This window comes from Protopterus annectens, chromosome 7.part0, assembly GCF_019279795.1.
Source record: "Protopterus annectens isolate FY-2018-M chromosome 7.part0, PAN1.0, whole genome shotgun sequence".
Lineage (NCBI taxonomy): Eukaryota > Metazoa > Chordata > Ceratodontiformes > Protopteridae > Protopterus > Protopterus annectens.
In genome coordinates, this window is record NC_056739.1 from 714,534,896 (window position 1) to 714,557,725 (window position 22,830).

Genomic DNA, 22,830 nt, shown 5'->3' on the forward strand with positions numbered 1-22,830 from the left:
TCCAGTTTAAATCCAGATTCTTTACCCCCTGCTCCAGTCAAGCCAGACAGGTACTACAGAGTCCCTGACTCTCACAAATTTTTTTTATAAAAACCCTGCTGCTGACCCAGAAACTATTTCCCAGGGTTCCAAAGGGGTCAAGGTCTCCACGGCTAAAAATCCAGTTCCCTCGGACAGGGATTCTAGAGCATTAGACAGATGGGGAAGAAAGTTTACACCTCTGCAACTTTAGCAGCAAGGGCTTTAAACTGCCAGATGTCCTTCAAGAATGCAACTGCAGTCATAACATATGGGTTGTCCTGCCTCAGGCAGCCCTCGGTCGGCCGGATTCCAAAGTCTGGGTCCGGCGTCGGCTGGTGTCGCCTCCTCTCCGACGTCAGAACGGCTGGAGTATAAAGGCATCGGCCGACGCCATCTTCTTCAGTCTTTCTTGCTGTGCGGTGCCCGAAGCAGAAGCAGTTCGCAAGTGCCGGTCGGTCAGCTCCTGTGTTTTCAGTAACAAAGTCATCTAAAAGCTAAGTACCCCGTTGGGGAACATTTTTTCTTGGCTCAGACGATGTCAGAACAAATTGAGAAAGTTAATAATTGTTTGTCTTGTGGTAAACAAATACCTCATAAGGACTTCCATTCTTATTGCCTACCTTGCCTGGGCCCAGACCATGACGTCTCGGCCTGTGGTGCCTGTGCTTGCTTTAATAAGCACACTCTCAGGCGCCGGGCAGAATTTGCCGAAGACTTTTTCGGCGAATCTTTCGCTTATATCATGCCGTCGGAACAACCGACTACTCAATCTTCCAAAAAAAACGAAAGGACCGGGACCGACCTCCTCGGCCCGCGTTCTCCACAGATACTCCTCCTAAACCCTCTGCGAGTGCTTCGGTCCCTTTGGAAGCGGTAATTCAACCGGTCCAGGCCGACGACACAGTGTTAACTCATCCTTTGGTTTCGGAGTCTACACCGGTGCCGGTTGTTGACTTTCCTCCAGAAACTGAAGTTCTGGATCTACCCGACACCATTCCGGTGGACAAGGTTACTCCTGCACGTGGGGCAGCTAGGCCTCCTGTATCCATGTCCATCAAGGCCTTTGCACGTGCTAAGGCCGCCAGCCAGGCCAAGGCCCATCCTAAACCTTCTGCCCAGGCCCCTTCTTCTGATAAACAGATCATGTCTCTTGCTGCAGATCTTATTTCTCTTATCAGGGGGTCTCAGCCTCATCCAGACAGAGGTTCTCAGCCGCCTGCAGAGAAAAGGCCCAGAACTGAGCAGGCTGACAACCTCTCTTCAGATGAAGCCTCTGGGGATTCTGAGCATTCAGATACCCAAGATGAATCCTTCCAGGCCTATGAGGACTCTGATGTTGAGGAATCAATTCCCTCTGCTTCTCCTCCAGAGGATTTTTCGTTCGGTGAAGTCCTACACTCTATGAGGGAGCATTTCAAATGGCAGGGTCAGGAATTCTCCGATTCCAGGAAAAGGCTACATACCTTCCTCAAGCTACCCCAGCACAGACCTTTAGCTATCCCTCCAGTTATGGATGTCATGGATGATGTTTTCTCCGACTCCAGTGCTAACCCTGATTCTCTCCCTCCTGCTCCTGTCAAGCCAGACAGATATTATAGGGTCCCTGACACCCGTAAACATCTCTTTAAGGCCCATTCTGTGGATTTAGAAACTATTTCACAGGGCCCCAAGGGAGTGGCTACTTCCACAGCCAAGAATCCACTGCCAGCGGATAGGGAAGCTAGGTCCCTGGAGAGATGGGGTAAAAAAGTTTATACCTCTACCACCCTGGCCATGAGGTCACTTAACTGCCTTTTTCATATGTTTCAGTACCAGGATTTTTTACTGGATGATTTACAGAAAAAGCTAGCCTCTCCTGAGCCTATTGATAGAAAGGCATTGCAGGATCTAGTACATAACACTCAGCAGGTTAGCAATCATTTTCTTCAGTGTGGTTATGATGCATTGGAGGCTTCATGTAGGGCAGCTATGATACTGTTGTTATCTGTTGTATAACTGCTGTTATACGTAGACATGCTTGGTTAAAAGAACAGCCACTGCCAGACCATGTTAAAGTAAAGTTACTTGATGCACCTCTGGAAAAACAGAAGCTTTTTGGTGCTAATGCACAAGATGTGTTGAAGTCCATTGAGGAAAAAGCTAAATCAGTACAGACAGTCAAAGATTTCCTCCAGGTTCAGCCACCCAGATTCAGCAGGAATTGGCCTTCAAAGAATTGGTCCTTTCCAGACACTGACAAGTTTCAAAGGGGAAAAAACAGGCGTGCCCAAGGTAGAGGGCAATACCGAGGCTCCTACAGGGGCCGCCAATGGCAACAACCAAATCAAAGAAGTGGCGCAGGCAGTCCAGCTGCACCACAAGGACAACCACAATGACTTGACTTTCATACCGTCTACAAAGGCTCAAAGAGAAGCACCTTTGGGCGGAAAATTATCCTTTATTCTCAAAAAACTGGCATATCTTAACCAAGGACAACTGGATTCTGGATTTAATAGACAAAGGTTACAGATTCCACTTCCATACTTTACCAATAAGACAAGGCATGCCAAACCTGCCACTTCATCAAAGGGTAGAGGCACTCATTCAAGTTTCAAAGCTGTTAAATATAAAAGCAATAGAAAAGGTCCCTCCACAGGAACAAGGCCAGGGATTTTATTCAAGACTGTTCCTTGTTCCAAGAAAGGAAAACAAATGGAGACCTATACTGGACTTGTCTACTCTAAATACTTATCTCATTGTGCCAAAGTTCAAAATGCTGACGTTGCAGCAACTCCTTCCCATGCTGGGCAAGGGGTCTTGGCTTGTCACTCTGGACCTCAAGGAGGCATACCTGCATGTCCCAATCAGACAAAGCTGCAGAAGATACCTCAGATTTCTTGCAGGGACGGAGCATTATCAATTCTCAGCATTGCCGTTTGGCTTATCTACTGTGCCCAGAGTGTTCACGAAATGCCTGGCATCAGTAGTGGCACACTGCAGACTCCAGGGGATTCAAATATACCCCTACCTGGACGACTGCCTCATACAAGCAGACAACAAGCAAACCTTGATAGCAAACTTGGACTATGTCATTCAATTACTACAGGCCTTGGGATACACAGTCAACATTCAGAAATCAAGACTTCTGCCATCCCAACAGATTATTTTCCTAGGAGCCAAACTGGACACAAAAACACAGATGGCTTATCTCACAGAGGAAAAACAACAGCAGTTACCAGAGTACTTCAAAGGCCTAGCAAAGCTCTCCCGGCTGACTGCAAGGAAAATCCTGCAGGCCCTGGGGTTCATGGCATCTTGCATTCTTCTGATACCTTTGGCAAGACTTCATATGAGAAAGCTGCAATGGTACTTAAAAAGCTTATGGTCCCAACACAGCCAAAGCTTAGAGGATGTAATCCCACTCATTCCATGTCTGCAAAGAGAATTTTTGTGGTGGGCTCAAGCAAGTCAGTTAAACAAAGGCATGTCTTTCAACAAACCTCAAGCAGGCCAAATGATTACAACAGACGCCTCAGACCATGGATGGGGAGCGCACATGGAGGGCAGATGCATTCAAGGTCAATGGACACCAAGGGAAAGGCATCTGCACATAAACCAAAAAGAGATGTTGGCAGTGATACATGCAATCGAGACTTTCGAAAAATCACTTCAACAAGGACATTTGCTAATAAGGACAGACAACACCACTGTGATGTGGTATATAAACAAGCAGGGAGGCACTCATTCTTATCCCCTCTGCAGACTAACAATGATTCTCTGGGAAAAATCCCTAAGTCTGAAGATACATTTGCAATCCCAGTTTGTGCCAGGCAAGGACAATGTACTGGCAGACAAGCTGAGCAGAAATTTCTTGGATCCACACGAATGGATGCTGCATCCTCACATTTTCTCACAAATAACAAGGACATGGGGAAGACTGGACATAGATCTCTTTGCTTCTCACATGAATCATCACCTGGAAAAGTTCTGTACAAGGACCCACCATCCTCTAGCCTGGAAAACGGATGCTCTCTCCTTCAGCTGGAAGTCCCTAGCAATTTATGCATTCCCTCCTCTACCACTGCTGACCAAGGTGATACTGAAGATCAAAGCAGAACAACCAACAGGCATTTTGACAGCACCAGACTGGCCAAGGCAACACTGGTACTCATTGCTGTTGAGCATAACTCGGACCAAACCGTGGCCTCTGCCCCTATGGCCTCTGCTTCTAACACAACACAATTACAGGACGGTTCATCAAAACCTGAAAACATTGCATCTGACAAGCCTGGAGGTTACCATAACTCCTTCCGATATCTCTCTTTCCAAAAAAGTTCAAGAGATCTTACTGGAGGCACGCAGACCTTCCACCAGAAAAACCTATTCAGCCAAGTGGAAGAGATTCATCATCTGGAATGCTAACAGGGGTCAGGATACAACAGTATTGAGTATACCTCAGATATTGGAATACTTGGCAGAAATGTTTCATACTGGTCTCTCATATTCTTCCATAAAGATTCATGCCTCAGCAATCTCAGCAAAATACAATTGTGATCCACCTGTGTTTTCACATCCTTTGCTAAGACAGTTCCTAAGGGGGATAAAGAATATCAAACCTCCCAGGAAACCGCCAGTACCTGCATGGGACCTCAACTTTATCTTGGAAAAATTAACTCTTCCTCCCTTTGAACCAGCAGCAACTTCAGAAATGCAATTTCTCTCCTGGAAAACGGTTTTCCTATTGGCAATTACATCAGCAAGAAGAGTCTCGGAGATACAGGCACTCATGGCAGTACCTCCTTTTCTCATTTTTCATCAGGACAGAGTCTCTCTAAGAACCAATCCTTCATTCATGCCAAAAGTAATTTCCAGGGTGTCTCTAAATCAAGCCATTCACCTGCCTACTTTCTTCCCCAATTCTCAAAACAGGGGGGAAGCACTGCTGCATACTTTGGACATACACAGGCAACTACGCTACTACTTGGACAGAACTAAGGCCACCAGAAAGTCTGACCAACTGCTTGTAGCCTATGCTGCTGGAGTACAAGGAAAAGCAATCTCCAAACAAACAATTTCCAAATGGATTGGACATTGCATCAGATTCTGCTATTCCTTTCATGGAAAAGGTGTGCCAGCCAATATTAGGCCACACTCCACCAGAGCTATAGCCACATCCACAGCTTTCCTAAGAGGAGTGGCTACAAAGGACATTCTAGAGGCTGCTACATGGAGCTCCGTGCATACATTTACCAAGCACTACAACCTGCCTTTATACTCCAGATCCCGAGCAGGCTTTGCTTCGGCAGTCCTGCAGGGCATTTTAGCTACACCATCACTTTCTTAGTTCCAACCACCCCCAGCTTGGCTATGGTATTCAACCCATATGTTATGACTGCAGTTGCATTCTTGAAGGACATAGTACAGTTTTGTACCTACCATAAATGTAGATGTCCGATAGATATGCAACTGCAGTCGGATTCTCCCACCCTCCTACCCCTCTGCAACCTTCCTTATGGGTCCACTACTCCTATTCCTATTAGCTGGGGGTATCTCTATGGTGTATCTGTTTATTACTGTTGTGCATGTCTGGAATTCTTTATCCATTCACCAAATTTAGCCTTCCTAGGAGGGCACCTGGCATCTGGGGCAAGAAACACTGAAGAAGATGGCGTCGGCCGATGCCTTTATACTCCAGCCGTTCTGACGTCGGAGAGGAGGCGACACCAGCTGACGCCGGACCCAGACTTTGGAATCCGGCCGACCGAGGGCTGCCTGAGGCAGGACAACCCATATGTTATGACTGCAGTTGCATATCTATCGGACATCTACATTTATGGCAGGTACAAAACTGTACTTTTCACATGCTTAAATATCAACAATATTTACTGTCTCAGTTAAAACAGAAAATGAGTACAAGTGCAGAACAACCTGATGTTAAGGAAATGCTGGATTTATTGCATGCAGCTGAACAAGTGGGAAAGCATACTTTGCAATGTGGTTTTGATTCATTAGAAGCTTCTTGTAGAGCAGCAGTTACAGGATCTGTGATTTGAAGACATGCTTGGTTAAAGGAACAAACCTTACCAGATCATGTTAAGGCAAAATTATTGGATGCTCCATTACAGCAAGATATTTTATTTGGTGTTAAGGCAGAAGAGGAATTAAAGAAAATGGAGGATAAGGCAAAATCTATGCAAACAGTGAAGGATTTCTTATAGGTACAGCCACCAAGATTTAGCAGGAATTGGCCTACGAAAAATTGGTCCTTTCCAGTGTCAGACAGGCCACAAAGAGGCAGATACAGACACCCAAGAGGCAAATCTCAGCCCCAGGGCTCTTACAGGCCACGACAGTGGGGTGCTTCAACCCCAAAAGGAGGTGAGGACAAGTCGCAACCTTACAGGAAACAGTCCCAATGACTTCCCTCTTCCAATGCCAAACTCTTCCCTTTTGGCAGCTCCTTTAGGGGGGAAACTAGCACTTTTTTCACAAAACTGGCAAGCAATCACCCAAGACAAATGGGTGCTGAATATTGTGTCTCAAGGTTACAGGTTCCACTTTCACACTTTACCAAGGCTAAAAGGTATGCCAGACCTGCCACACAATCAATGGGCAGAGGCACAAAAACAAATTACAACCCTCATAGACATGAGAGCTATTCAGAAAGTACCACAGCAAGAACAAGGACAAGGATTTTACTCAAGACTCTTCCTGGTCCCCAGAAAGGACAAAGCCTGGAGACCCATACTAGACCTTTCCACTCTACATACTTACCTGGATGTTCCGAAATTACAAATGTTGACACTACAGCAGCTTCTTCCCATGTTGGGCAAGAAAGCTTGGCTTGTTACTTTGGACCTCAGAGGCATACCTGCATGGCCCTATCAGACAAAATTGCAGAAGTTACCTCAGATTCATAGCTGGTTCAATGCACTACCAATTCTCTGCACTGCCCTTTGGCTTATCTACTGCGCCCAGGGTCTTTGCAAAGTGCCTGGCACCAGTAATTGCATTTTGCAGACAAAAAGGAATTCAAATATATCCATACTTGGATGACTGCCTGATTCAAGCGGAGAGCAAGGACATTCTTCTAAAGCATCTGGCGTTTGTAAAAAAGTTAAGTTGCCTAAGGTACACAGTAAATGAAATGAAGTCAAAACTAGTGCCCTCACAAGAGATAATATTCCTGGGTGCCAGCTTAAATACAACGGCCCAGATGACTTATCTCACGCCAGACAAACAAGGACAACCAACTCTGTATTTTCAAATGATGGCAACAAAGTCCTAACTCCCTGCAAGAAAAATTCTGCAGGCCTTGGGATTCATGGCATCCTGCATTCTACTAATTCCATATGCCAGACTGCATATAAGGAAATTACAATGGTACCTAAAAAGTGTTTGGACTCAACACTCTCACAGCTTGGAAACAGTAATACCACTAATTCCCTGCCTACAAGAGGAGTTTTGATGGTGGGCACAGGCATGTCACCTCAACAAGGGTCAGCCTTTCACTCTTCCCACAGCCAAGCAACTTTAACAACAGATGCTTCGGATTACGCCTGGGGAGCACACATGGCAGGAAAATGTTTTCAGGGCAATGGACCACAGACCAAATGCATCTTCTCATCAATCAAAAAGAGATGTTGGCTGTACAAAATGCCCCAACAGCTTTCAAGGACCTTCTGCATCCAGGACAATTACTATTAAAGACAGACAACACCACCGTAATGTGGTACATAAACAAGCAAGGGGGCACTCATTCTTACCCCCTATGCAGGCAAGCCATGACCTTGTGGAGCACAGCTATAACTTATCAAGTTCATCTGCAAGCACAATTCCTGCCAGGAAAGAAAAATACTCTGGCAGACGACTTAAGCAGAAACATCATGGATCCTCACGAGTGGAAATTAAATCCACAAGTTTTCAGCATGATAATACAAACATGGGGGTGCCTTGACATAGATCTCTCTGCCTCACCACTGAATTGCCAACTACAAAAATTCTGCACAAGGACTTATCACACACAAGCATGGAAAGTGGATGCTCTTTCGTTCAGCTGGAAAAAGCCTAAACATTTATGCCTTCCCACCTATGCCTCTCCTTTCAAAGGTACTCCTAAAAGCCAGACAAGACAAACCACAGATGATTCTGATTGCTCCAGACTGGCCACGCCAGCATTGGTACCCATTCTTAAAGAACTTAGCTCAAGGCCCACCTTGGATTTTGCCTCAAATTCCACACCTTCTGACTCAGCAAAACAACCAGATCCTGCACAGTCAGCTCAAAACCTTATCCCTGGCTGCATGACAGATTCATTAGCCAAACAGACAAACACCTCTATCTAAAGCTGTTATGGATGTCATTTTGGAGGCCAGGAGGCCTAGCACCAGGAAATCTTATTCAGAAAAGTGGAAGAGATTCTGTGCCTGGAACCAGGCTCAAAGCTTTGACCCTCTTGTCCCTAACATTCCTCAGATACTACAATACTTAACTGAGATGCTGGACAAAAGACTATCCTTCTCATCCATTAAGATCCACGCTTCTGCCATTTCGGCTCATTACAACACAGATCCTCCTATTTTCTCTCATCCATTGCTAAAGCAATACTTCAGAGGGGCTAAAAACATAAGACCTCCCCAGAGAGCACCAGCTCCTACTTGGGACCTCAACTTTGTCTTGGAAAAACTCACTTTACCTCCTTTTGAGCCAGCCAATTCAGCAGAATTAAATTATATATCATGGAAAACTGCTCTGCTACTGGCAATAACCTCAGCACGAAGAGTCTCAGAACTACAGGCACTAATGCCAGTGGAGCCTTTTATCATTTTTCCACCAAGACAGGGTTTCTTTAAGAACAAACCCTTCATTTACACCTAAGGTGGTATCCAGTGTGGCTCTTAACCAAACTATTCACTTGCCAACATTTTATCCAAATCCCCAGAATAAAGGGGAGAGAATTCTACATTCCTTGGACATACACAGGCAAGTATGCTTCTATTTGGACAAAACAAAAGATTTCAGAAAAACTGATCAATTGTATCTTATGCTGCAAGATCACAGGGAAAGGCTTTTTCAAAGCAGACCATTTCAAAGTGGATAGGACACTGTATCAGGTTCTGCTACACACAACATGGGAAACCTGTACCATCTAACATTAGGCCACATTCCACCAAGGCAACTGCAACTTCTACTGCCTATCTTAGAGGAGTACCTACCAAAGACATTTTGGAAGCTGCAACTTGGGAGTTCAGTGCACACCTTTACCAAGCATTATCACTTGCCTCTTTACTCTAGATCCAGAGCTGGCTTTGCCACTGCACTGCTGCAGGGCCACATAGCCACACCAAATCCTGTTTAGAACCAGCCACCCTGACTCAGCTTTGGGATTCTACCCAAGTGTAATGACTGCAGCAGTGAAACACGATGAACATAGTACAGTTTTGTACCTACCATAAATGTAGATGTTCGAGTGTCTTCACTGCTGCAGTTACCCACCCGCAACTGACGCCGGACCAAGACTTTGGAACTCTGGCCGACTGCGGGACCGCCTGATGGCAGGATAACCCAAGTGTAATGACTGCAGCAGTGAAGACACTCGTACATTTACATTTATGGTAGGTACAAAACTGTACTTTTTCTTAGTAATAAGAGGTATGAAAAGGCAAAGTTTGGATATGGTTTCTAGTATGTGGCTCATACATATATTGTTTTATGTGGGTGCATATAGTAAAGAATTTAGTTGCGCATTAGTAGAGCAGTTTGCCTTCTGCAAATATGTATCCCTGCATGAAGAAATGAACAGAACTTGAAGCAGTATAGGAAGATGTCCTTCAAGGATGCATCTGCAGTCCTTACAAATGGGTTGTCCTGTCGTCAGGCAGCCCTTCGGTCAGCCGGATTCCAAAGTCTGGGTCTGGCCTCGGCTGGTATCGCACTTCACCCGACGTCATCTCTGCTGGTCTTCGGGTATAAAGGCATCAGCCGACGCCATTTTCCTCTGTCTTTCTTGCCGCGTGGCGCCCGAAGCAGAAGGTGTTCGCAAGTGCCGGTCGGTCAGATCCAGAGATTACTACTACCGAATACTACTTCGAAGACTTCTAAAAAGCTAAGTACCCCGTTGGGGACTCTTTCTTGCCTCAGCCGATGTCAGAAAAAGTGAATAACTGTTTAACTTGTGGGAAACAAATACCTCATAAAGATTTCCACTCTTACTGCTTACCTTGTTTAGGCCCAGACCACGACGTAGCAGCCTGTTTAGCCTGTGCTTCCTTCAACCGACGAACGCTTAGGCCGGGTCGGAGTTTGCTGAACAGTTTTCGGCTCAGATTTTGCGTGCATTATGCCGTCGGATCCTCCGACTTCTCAAATTAAGAAACGCAAAGAAAAAGACCGACACTCGCGGTCCGCGGTTTTGGCCGAAACCACGATTAAGCAAACCGCGAGTGTCTCGGTTTCGGCCGAAACCGAGCAAACGGGTCAATCTTCAGCCGAATCCATGACTACTACCGAGGCCCCTGCTACCCTAGTTGAATCGGCCTCTGAAATTTTGCCTACTAATGTGGTTTCTCTAGAATTATCGGACACCATCCCTTTGGATGTCTCTACCCCAGCACGTGGTGCTGCTAGGCCTCCTGCAGCCATGTCTATAAAGGCCTTTGCCAGGGCTAAAGCAGCCAAAACTGCTAAGTCTGTGCCTGTTAAGCCCCCCTCTCACAGGCCCAGTTCCAGTTCCCAAATGCTTACTCTGGCAGAGGATCTCATCTCTTTAATAAGGGGATCCCAATCTCATCCAGACAGGGCCTCTCAGCCTCCAGAAAAGAGACCTAGAGCAGAGCCCCCTGAGCCAGTGTCCTCAGATGACTCTTCTGATGATTCAGACAATACAGACCATCCAGAGGCTCCTTTTTCTACTTATGAAGATTCCGATGCTGAAGAATCTATACCTTCTGCCTCTCCACCAGAGGAATTTTCATTTGGGGAAACCTTACATGCCATGAGAGAGCAATTCCAATGGCAGGGACAAGATTTCTCAGATTCAAGAAAAAGACTTAGGACCTTTCTACACTTACCGCAACATAGGCCCTTAGCTATACCTCCAGTTCTTCCTGTTGTGGATGATGCATTTAACGATGCTTGCACTGCTCCTGATACTTTACCTCCAGCCCCTGCCAAGCCCGATAGGTTTTACAGGGTACCGGACACTCATCACCACTTATACAAGGCTCCTCTTGCAGATCCTGAGACTATCTCCCAGGGGCCTAAGGCAGTAGCCGACCTCAGCGAAAAACCCTCTCCTTCTGAAAGGGAATCCAGGTCCTTAGAGAGATGGGGTAAAAAGTATACACCTCTGCTACTCTCTCAGCTAGAGCTTTGAACTGTCAGTTTCATATGATCCAATACCAAGAGTTTATGCTTGATCAGTTAACTAAGAAACTGTCCTCTGATGATTCCTTAGATAAGAAATATGTTTTAGAAATGGTGAATAACATTCAGCAGGTTAGTAACCATTCTTTAAAATGTGGCTATGATGCACTGGAGGCTTCATTTAGATCAGCCATGACTGGCACAGTTATAAGAAGGCATGCATGGTTGAAAGAACAGGTCTTGCGGATCATGTTAAAACAAAGCTATTAGATGCTCCTATGGATAAGGTCAGTCTATTTGGTCCTCCTGCCCAACAAGTAATGAAGAAAATGGAAGAGAAGGCAAAATCTGTACAAACAGTTAAAGATTTCTTACAGGTTCAGCCCCAAGGTTTAGCAGGAACTGGCCTTCCAAAATTGGTCCTTTCCAGACTCCTCTAAATCTCAGAGAGGCAGGAATAGACGTTCCAGAGGCAGAAATCAATCCAGAGGAGGTGCCTACAGAGGACGTCAGTGGCAAGGCAATAACCAACGAGGCACAGACACAACCACTACCACTGCAACAGGACAATCACAGTGACTTGGCTCTGACACGCCTACCAGGGAACAAATAGCAGCACCCTTAGGCGGAAAGTTAGCCTTATTTTCAAAAAATTGGCACTATATTACAAGAGACAAGTGGATTTTGCAAACTATAGACCAAGGCTACAGGTTTCATTTCCACACCTTACCAGTAAAAAGAGGAATGCCAAACCTACCACCAAATCAAAAGACAGAAGCTCTAAAACAAATAGCTCAATTAACAAAGATGAGAGCTGTGGAAAGGGTACCACCTACAGAACAGGGCAAAGGATTTTACTCCAGACTCTTCCTAGTACCAAGAAAAGAGAAAAATTGGAGACCTATTCTCGACCTGTCCGCTTTAAACACATTCATCATTGTTCCAAAATTCAAAATGCTGACCCTACAGCAACTTCTTCCCATGCTGGGCAAGGAGTGTTGGCTGGTAACTCTAGATCTCAAGGAGGCATACCTGCACGTCCCCATACGACCAAATTGCAGAAGATACCTCAGATTTCTTGCAGGATCAGAGCATTATCAATTCTCAGCATTGCCCTTTGGCTTATCTACTGCGCCCAGAGTGTTCACGAAATGCCTGGCATCAGTAATCGCTCATTGCAGGCTACAGGGAATCCAAATTTACCCATACCTGGACGACTGCCTGATACAAGCGGACAACAAAAGCAAGCTGACACAAGACTTACAAAGAGTCATTTGCTTACTACAAGCCCTGGGATACACAGTCAATTTAAAAAAGTCAAGACTGATACCATCCCAAACAAGAACATTCTTGGGTGCAGAATTGGACACAGTAAAATAGATGGCATTCCTAACTGCAGAAAAACAAGAACAACTTCCTCTTTACTTCTTGGCATTAACAAAGCAGAACAAACTAACAGCAAGGAAAGTACTGCAGGCCTTGGGCTTCATGGCATCCTGCATAATCCTGGTCCCCCATGCCAGACTGCATATGAGAAAGCTACAGTGGTACCTAAAGAATTTATGGTCTCAACGCAGGCACAGCTTAGAAACCCAAATACCACTAATCCCATGCCTGAAACAAGAGTTCCTATGGTGGGCTCAAGCATGGCAGTCAAACCCAGGTTTGTCCTTCCACAACATTCAAGCAAGCCAAACCATCACAACGGACGCCTCAGACCTAGGTTGGGGGGCCCACATGCTGGACAAATGCATTCAAGGCTTATGGACCCCAGATCAGCTGCACCTGCACATAAATCAAAAAGAAATGCTGGCAGTAAAACTAGCAATCCAGAATTTCAGACCATTCCTCAAAGAAGGCCAATTGATGATAAGGACAGACAACACCACAGTCATGTGGTACATCAACAAACAGGGAAGCACTCATTCATACCCCCTATGTCGAATGGCTCTGGACCTATGGAATATGGCTCTGAGTTACAACATTCAGTTACAGGCAATATTTGTACTGGGAAAAGAAAACAACCTAGCAGACATGTTAAGCAGAACTACCTCGGATGCTCACGAATGGATGCTACACCCGGACATCTTCAAGGCCATCACAAAGAAATGGGGAATGCCACAAATAGACCTATTCGCATCCCCACTCAATCACCAGCTCAAGAAATTCTGCACAAGGACATACCACCCACTTGCTTGGAAGGTGGACTCTCTATCCTTCAGTTGGAAAGGCCTGACAGCATATGCATTTCCACCTCTTCCTTTGATGCACAAGGTACTACTAAAAATCAAAGAGGAACGTCCAAGGATAATTCTGATAGCTCCAAATTGGCCAAGACAACATTGGTATCCATTGCTGAGGAGCATGTCTCGGGGGGAAACGTGGACACTACCCCTGATTCCTTTGATGTTAACTCAGAGCGACTACAACATCCTGCATCCAAACCTGAAAACTCTGCAACTGACTGCTTGGAACATTACATAAGAGCAACTAACCCAGATTTATCCCAAAGGGTTAAAGACATTATCCTTGAGGCCCGCAGACCTTCAACAAGAAGGAACTATGCAGGAAAATGGAAAAGGTTTGTCATTTGGAGTACTGAAAGAGGGAAAGATGTGTCAAAGATAGATGTTGCCAACATCCTGGAGTATTTGGCAGAGCTTCTCCATACAGGCCTGTCCTATTCCTCTATCAAGATGCATGCATCAGCTATTTCTGCAGAATACAGCTTCGATCCCCCTGTCTTCTCACATCCTCTACTCAGGCAGTTCCTCAGAGGAATCAAGAATGTAAAACCTCCTAGGAAACCACCATTACCAGCATGGGACTTGAACTTTGTGCTAGAAAAATTGACACTCCCTCCATTCGAACCAGCAGCAACAGCAGATCTTCAACACCTATCCTGGAAAACTGCTTTCCTACTGGCAATTACTTCAGCAAGAAGGGTTTCGAACTACAGGCCTTAATGGCAGTACAACCCTTCCTAATCTTCCATCAAGATAGAGTGTCCATGAGAACTAATCCTACATTTATGCCTAAGGTGGTATCCAGAGTGTCTCTAAACCAGGCAATCCACCTACCTACCTTCTTCCCCAATCCACAGAACAGGGGGGTAAGACTGCTGCATACCTTGGATGTACATAGACAGTTGCGCTACTACCTGGACAGAACCAAGGGCAATAGAAAAACTGACCAGCTTCTAGTAGCTTATGCAACAGGAAGGGAAGGAAAAGCAATTTCCAAACAGACAATCTCCAAGTGGATAGGAAATTGCATAAGATTCTGTTACTCCTACCATGGAAAGCAAATTCCACAGAACATAAGGCCTCATTCTACAAGGGCTACAGCCACTACCACAGCTTTCTTACGAGGAGTGGCTACCAAGGACATTATTGAGGCTGCTACTTGGACCTCCGTGCATACATTTGCCAAGCATTATAACTTACCTCTATACTCTAGATCCCGAGCAGGGTTTGCCACTGCTGTTTTGCAAGGGATCCTAACTATACCATAATTCTTCTTCCTCCTCCCCTAGTTTGGCTATGGTATTCTACCCATTTGTAGGACTGCAGATGCATCCTTGAAGGACATAGTACAGTTTTGTACCTACCATAAATGTAGATGTCCGAACAGGATAGCATCTGCAGTCAGGATTACCCACCCTCCTTCCCTCTGTGGTACTCCTAGGGTATTTACCCACCTAATAGCTAGCTGGGGGATCTCTTATGGTGTATTTGTTTGTATATATGTACATACATGCTTATTTTTGTGTTTGCCTTCTACTTTTTGGAAACATTGGCATTTACCCAAAAATTTAGCTTTCCAAGAGGGCAACTGGCATCTGGGGCAAGAAACACTGAGGAAAATGTCGTCGGCTGATGCCTTTATACCCGAAGACCAGCAGAGATGACGTCGGGTGAAGTGCGACACCAGCCGAGGCCAGACCCAGACTTTGGAATCCGGCCGACCGAAGGGCTGCCTGACGACAGGACAACCCATTTGTAAGGACTGCAGATGCTATCCTGTTCGGACATCTACATTTATGGTAGGTACAAAACTGTACTATATAATGGTGTCAATTGGCACTTTCACTAGAACATTAGCAAGTGCAGAAGCTGTTTGGCTCCTCCTAGGAATGTGCCATTACTTGGAGAAATTCTAGTCAAGAAAATGGGGCACACAAGGTGGGTAATCCCAGATTGTTACAGTGACCTCCCCTTAAATGTGTGCTGATATGAAAAGTACGTTTATACAGCATTACTATCATGACATCTCCAGGTGAATTTAGGAACACTCCACAAGGCAAGAAAACAGATGTTCGTGTTTCACTGTTGCAGTCGCCACATTTGGGTTATCCCTGCCAGGGTAACCCTCGGCCGGCCCAAATACCAGAGATTTAGTATTTCTGTTTCGGTTGCTGTCGCTTCAGGACTGACGTCAGGTCGTCAGTAGTTCTCCATATCTGAAAATGTGTGTTAAAAGGGAGAGGGAAATGGATAGCATAAACTGGAAAATAAATGTTAGTCGCTGAAAAAAATCATTTGCAGGATGCTGATTTAGTCCATATTAGAGAGGTAGGAATCCAGTAAGTATTGAATAGTATCAGTCTTCCATATAGCTGTCTGCCTTTAACCACAACACACACACACACACACACACACACACACACACACACACACACACACACACCTTATCACATTAGTCAAGAAGGCTTTAAAGTTAGGATTATGAATGTTGTCCAGTATTTAGTTTGTTTAGTAGTTAGAGCACTGTATTACATGAGTAGTTCTTTTTTTTTTCCCCAAGGAGTTATCCCGGATAGTATTTTAAAGAATAATATTTTTCTATACTGATATGTCATGGGTTCTTTAACATATTTATGGTCATCATCCTAGCAGAGAAAACGGAAAGAATCTGAGAAGTGTAATATTTCCATAATGCTTTTATTGTGTACATGGGAAAATGTGGACCCTTAGTTTCTGAATTTTCTGCATTAGAGTCTGTATATAGCCTGCTGATCCACTAATAATACAAAAGGTGAGCTTTGTTTCTTGGTTGGCTTCAGTTATTTTAATCAAAAGGAAATAAGTTATGCAGTTCTTTGTTAAACAGAAACAACTGATACAGGTGCCTAAAGGATATGGGATAACTGTGATTCTGCAGTTTGTAGTTTAGGTGCAGTGTCAGGCTGTGAGTTGCTAACAGATGTGATTAAGAATGTAGTTGACTTTCTGAAAGTTGTTTTTGATACTTCCTTAAGCAGTCATGTCTTGCTTTCTGTTATCACTCTTTCCTTATTTACTGTTTTGTTAGCGACAAGAGCAAGCATCTGAAGATAACATCAGCATACCTGTTGAACCTCACATGACACTGCCATATGAAGATAAACAGATCTTAGAAGATGCCGCATCACTCATTATCCACCATGTGAAGCGACAAACAGGAATCCAAAAAGAGGACAAGTACAAGATAAAACAAATTATTTACCATTTCATCCCAGATTTATTATTCACGCAGAGAGGGGAACTGTCTGATGTTGAGGAGGAAGATGAGGAGGAAATGGAAATTGATGATAATGATGGGACTATAAAAAAGCCCAATGGTGTTGGTGGTAGCCCGTCTAAGTCAAAGCTTATGTTTAGCAGTACAGCAGCTCAGAAACTAAAAGGCATGGATGATGTGTACAATTTGTTTATTGTCAACAACAACTGGTATATCTTTTTGAGGCTTCATCAGATCTTGTGTCTGCGCCTTCTGCGTGTCTACAACCAAGCAGAAAAGCAAATTGAGGAGGATATGCAGGAGAGAGACTGGGAAAGGGATGTGCTGGGCCTTAAACGGGACAAAAATGACAACCCTGCAATCCGTTTAAGGTTAAAAGAACCAAGTGAGTTGAATACTTGTATTTTAATGCTCAAATGTGCATACTGTAGTTTTGTTTTTTTTCAAATGTAATGCTTTCTCTTCTTATCAAGTGACAGACAACTATCATGCCTATTCCCATCTGTACCCCTCTTTGTAATTATAATTGTATAGTAAATAATTTTGTATTGCTTTATTCCCTTATTGGGGCAGGAGTTTGGTATTAAGAATAGCATTGTCATGTTGCAAAGGCGGGGATTTGGTTGCTTAGCCTATATCCGAGCTCTTCTTATAGGCACAGATGAAGAGCATTCTTAAACATAAACTAATGCACATTTTAATGAGCATTTTCTCCTCTTGATTTGATCTGCCATGGCTCTGTTGGTCTGTAAGGGCCACAGACACCACAGTCTCCATTGGTGGTTTTGCCTTATCCTTTCATTTATTCATCTTTTTTGAGGGTTGAAATGCTTTTTAAATGTGGGTGGGTTTCTTGCAGCACAAACAAAGCACCTTGCTCTATGTGGCAGAGGACTAACTGTAGATGTTAAACATTTTTTCTTAGTGGAATTACAGCTTTTAAGATGAAAATCATGTTTTTTTATACAGCTCTAACAGTAGGCATCAGACTTTTCCAGGATGTTTTCACAGGATTTGTATTGTATTTTGGAGAGATGATGAAATTAATGGTGCATGTCGCTCATAAAGTCTAATGCAGCAAAGAATACTAGAAGTAGTTTGTGAATAAGCCAGAGGTGGATGTCAGTCTGCAGCTACATCGTTGCAGCAGCTGGATAGTCCACTAGGGTTTGTAGTTGCAGTTTTGCATAATAGTGTTAGAGGGTGGTATGCCTTTAAGGAAGCAAACTGTGTTTTAATTTTTTCTACTACCCATACTTACATGGTGGATGTTCGTGTTTCACTGTTGTAGTCATTACATTTGGGTAATCTGCTGGCAGGTTGCCCTCAGTCGGCCTGAATTCCAAAGTCTTGGGTCCTGCGTCGTTTGCTGTCTTCTCTTCCATAACGTCAGGTCATCAGGGTATAAAACATGCAGCTGACGCCATTTTCTTTAGTCTTTCTTGCCGCGCGGTGCCCGAAGCAGAAGCATATCGCAAGTGCCGGTTGGCCGACTACTGAAATATTCGAGTTTGAGTTTCAGAACCGAAGTCTTCACTAAAGCTAAATACCCAGTTGGGGAAACTTTTTTCTTGCTTTTTACCGATGTCAGAAAAAGTTAATAATTGCATTACTTGTGGGAAGCAAATACCTCATAAGAATTTCCATTTATACTGTATTCCTTGCCTAGGTCCTGATCACAACGTGCCTGGCTGTCGGTTTTGTGCTAGATTTAACCAACGCACTATTATGCGTCGGTATATTTTTGTATCAAAGTATTTTGGAAACAGATTTAACTACCCAGAAATATCGTCGGATAGGGATCCGACTACCGGAGTACATAAAAAACACAAAGAAAAGGACAGAGAAAGGCAGTCGAGATCCAAAACTGACGATGAAGCTTCTCCTAAGCCAGTTCGCCGGTACTCAGGCGCTTTCGCAGCCCTTGATACCCGCTACCTTAGAGTCGCACGTCTCTACCGGTACCCATTTGGAGTCTGGCATGCCTCAAGATACTCAAGGTATTGGACCAACGGATGTATCTCCCTCGGATGTGTCCGGAGCCGCTGAGCAGGCACCGGCTTCTGAGGGTGTATTCAGACCTCAACATTTATATATCAAACCGACGACAGCTGCAAAACCAAAGACAAAAGCAACTTCTAAAACTAAAAAACTGATGCATGAACCACGTGCACAGGCCTCTATGCCTAAAAAACAGATGATCAAAATGGCTGAAGACCTTATTACCTTGATCAGGGGTACCCATCCCCCCCTCCAGATAAGAGGTCTAGGCAAGACACTGATTATGAATCTTCAGATCAGGTTTCTATTTCTTCTGATTCTTTTTCTGATCAGGAATTATCTATACCTCCCTATGAGGATTCTGATGCTGAGAAGTCTATTCCATCTGCATCTCCTCCTAAGGATTATTCATTTGGAGAAACCTTGCGTACCTTGAGGGAGCATTTTCACTGGGAGAGTCAAGATTTCTCAGAATCAAAAAAGAGGCTCAGGGATTTCCTCCTTCTCCCTCAGCACAAGCCTTTAGTTATTCCCCCTGTTTTAGACATTGTGGATGATGTGTTTTCAGAGTCAAGCTTGACCCCTGACTCCTTACCTCCGGCTCCCAGTAAGCCTGACAGATATTGCAGGGTCCCTGACTCACATAAATTTTTTATTTAGGAACCCTGCTGCTGATCCCGAAACTATTTCACAGTGCCCAAAGGGAGTTAAGGCCTCAACAGCAAAAAATCCAACCCCCTCTGACAGAGATTCAAGGGCACTGGACAGATTGGGGATAAAAGTTTTTTAAATCTGCAACCATGGCAATCAGGGCCTTAAACTGTCAATTTCATATGCTTAAGTACCAACAACATGTTATGGGATTGCTGAAACAGAAGATGATGTTGATTTCAGAATGTGCAGAAAATAAAGAATTGCAGGAATTATTACATGCAGCTGAACAAGTTGGAAAGCGTACTTTGCAATGTGGTTCTGATTCTTTAGAGGCCTCCTGCAGGGCTGCAGTTTCTGGATCTGTGATTAGGAGGCATGCCTGGTTAAAGGAACAAAATTTGCCTGATCATGTTAAAGCTAAATTGCTAGATGCACCTTTACAGCATGATTCCCTGTTTGGTATTAAGGCAGAAGAGGTTTTAAAGAAAATGGAAGTCTAAGCTAAATCTATGCAAACTGTTAAAGACTTCTTACAAGTGCAGCCACCAAGATTTAGTAGACACTGGCGTACAAAAAAGTGGTCCTATCCTGTGTCAGACAGAGCTCAAAGGGGCAAATCCAGATGCCCTAAGGGTTCCAGCTACCATGTGCAAGACTCATATAGGTCAAAGCAATGGGGCGCATCCAAATCTGGAGGAGATAAAGTGCAAACCTACAGAAAGCACTCCCAATGACTTCCCCCTGCTTAAACCAAGCACTTATCTTTTGGCAGCACCCATAGGGGGAAAATTAGCACTTTTTGCTCAAAATAGGCAGTTAATAACCCAGGACAAGTGGGTACTAAACATCGTATCACAGGGATACAGATTCCATTTCCACACTCTGCCAATGGCATACGGTTGGCCAGATCTGCCAAAAAATCAATGGGCAGAGGCACAGAAACAAGTTACGTCACTCATGGATATGAGGGCCATTCAGACAGTGCCAGAACAGGAAAAAGGACAAGGTTTTTACTCGACTGTTCTTGGTACCCAGAAAGGACAAGGCCTGGCGGTAAATACTAGATTTATCGAATTTGAACACATACCTGGACATTTCAAAATTCTGACTTTGCAGCAGCTTCTGCCCAAGCTGGGCAAGAATGCTTGGCTGGTGACTTTAGACTAAAAGAGGCATAACTGCATGTCCCAAAGACAGTCGTGCAGAAGATACCTCAGATTCAAGGCTGGCTTAATGCATTACCAATTCTCTGAACTGCCCTTTGGCTTATCTACTGCGCCCAGGAACGTTACAAAGTGCCTGGCACCAGTAATTGCATTTTTCAGACAAAGAAGTATACAGCTATATCCTTACTTGGACGACTGTCTCATTCAAGCAGAGAACAAGGACACTCTTCTTCGACACCTGGCATTTGTGAAAAGGCTTCTAACATGCCTAGGGTACACAGTAAATGAAAATAAATCAAAACTGGTACCCTCCCAAAAGATAACATTCCTGGGTGCAAGCTTGAATACAACTGCCCAGATGGCTTACCTTATGCCAGACAAACAAAGGCAACTGACTACTTACTTCAAACTGATGGCAACAAAAACACAGTCTTCTGCAAGACAAATTCTGCAGGCTCTGGGCTACATGGCATCCTGCATCCTACTAATTCTATATGCAAGACTGCATATGAGGAAACGTTAATGGTACCTAAAAAGTTTATGGAGTCAACATTCACACAGTCTGGAAACAGTGATTCCTCTCATTCCCTGCCTGCAACAGGAGTTTCTAAGGTGGGCAAAGGCCTCTCACCAAAACATGGGACGGCCCTTCACTCTACCCCCTGCCAGCCAAACCTTAACAACAGACTCATCAGATTATGCCTGGGGGGCCCACATGGCAGGAAGATGCATTCAGGACATATGAGCACCAAAACAAATGCATCTACATATCAACCAGAAAGAGATGCTAGCTGTTCAAAATGCCCTAACAGCCTTCAAGGACTTACTTCATCCAGGGCAATTACTGATAAAGACGGACAACACCACAGTCATATGGTATATAAACAAGCAAGGGGGCACACACTCATACCCCCTTTGTAGATTAGCCATGGCACTGTGGGGCACAGCTTTGACCTACCAAATACATCTTTACTCTCAATTCCTGCCAAGAAAACAAAACACTCTGGCAGACGATTTAAACAGAAACCTTATGGATCCTCACAAGTGGAAACTAAACCCACAAGTCTTCAGCATGATAACAGAGAAATGTGGGAGCCCAGACATAGATCTTTTTTTGCTTCTCCTCAAAATTATCAGTTGAAAAGATTCTGCACAAGGACTTATCACAGACGAGCATGGAAAGTGGACGCTCTATCCTTCAGTTGGAAAAACCTATCAGTTTACACCTTTCCTCCTCTGCCTCTTCTACCCAAGGTCCTCCTAAAAGTCAGACAAGAGAAGCCAAAGATGATATTAATTGCCCCGGACTGGCCCCACCAATACTGGTACCCAATCCTAAGGAACTCATCTCAATACCCAGCTTGGACCTTGCCTCAAAGGCCGCAGCTACTGTCCCAGCAAAACAATCAGATCCTGCACAATCAACTACAGACTCTGAACCTGGCAGCATGGCTAATCATGTAATCATACAAACGACACCTCTCAGTAAAGCTGTGATGGATATCATTTTGGAAGCCAGAAGGCCTAGTACTAGAAAATCGTATGCTGACAAATGGAAGAGATTCTGTGCTTGGAATCAAGCACAAGGAACTGATACAGCAGAACCACATATTCCTCGGATATTACAATACTTTACTGAGATGCTTGACAAAGGCCTATCTTTCTCTTCAATCAAAATCCATGCCTCTGCCATTTCGGCTCATTACAATACAGAGCCACCAATATTTTCTCATGCTTTAATAAAGCAGTATCTTAGAGGAGCCAAAAATTTAAGGCCTCCTAGAAGATCACCATTACCTGCATGGGACCTCAATTATTTGTTGAACAGCTCACCCTTCCACCATTTGACCCAGCTGCTACCGCTGATATAAAGTTCTTATCATGGAAGACAGCTTTGATACTAGCAATTACTTCAGCAAGAACAGTTTCGGAGCTACAGGCCCTCATGGCTGTAGAGCCTTTTATCGTATTTTACCCAGACAGGGCGTCTGAGGACAAATCCTACTTTTATGCCTAAGGTAGTTTCCAGTGTGGCTCTTAACCAAACAATTCATCTGCCAATTTTTTATCCAAATCTGCAGAACAAAGGGGAGAGAATTCTGCATTCCTTGGACGTACACAGACAGCTAAGATTCTACTTGAG

General features: G+C 44.4%; 1 protein-coding gene across 1 annotated transcript in view; it reads left to right on the plus strand.

Moving 5' to 3' along the window:
- LOC122806648 (paired amphipathic helix protein Sin3a-like) overlaps positions 1 to 22,830 on the plus strand; it is a 1,265,677-nt gene that overhangs the window by 902,672 nt on the left and 340,175 nt on the right. The window contains exon 11 of the mRNA XM_044077239.1: positions 16,678 to 17,251. Within this exon, the coding sequence (XP_043933174.1) occupies positions 16,678 to 17,251 (574 nt within the window). The remainder of the gene's footprint in view (positions 1 to 16,677; positions 17,252 to 22,830) is intronic.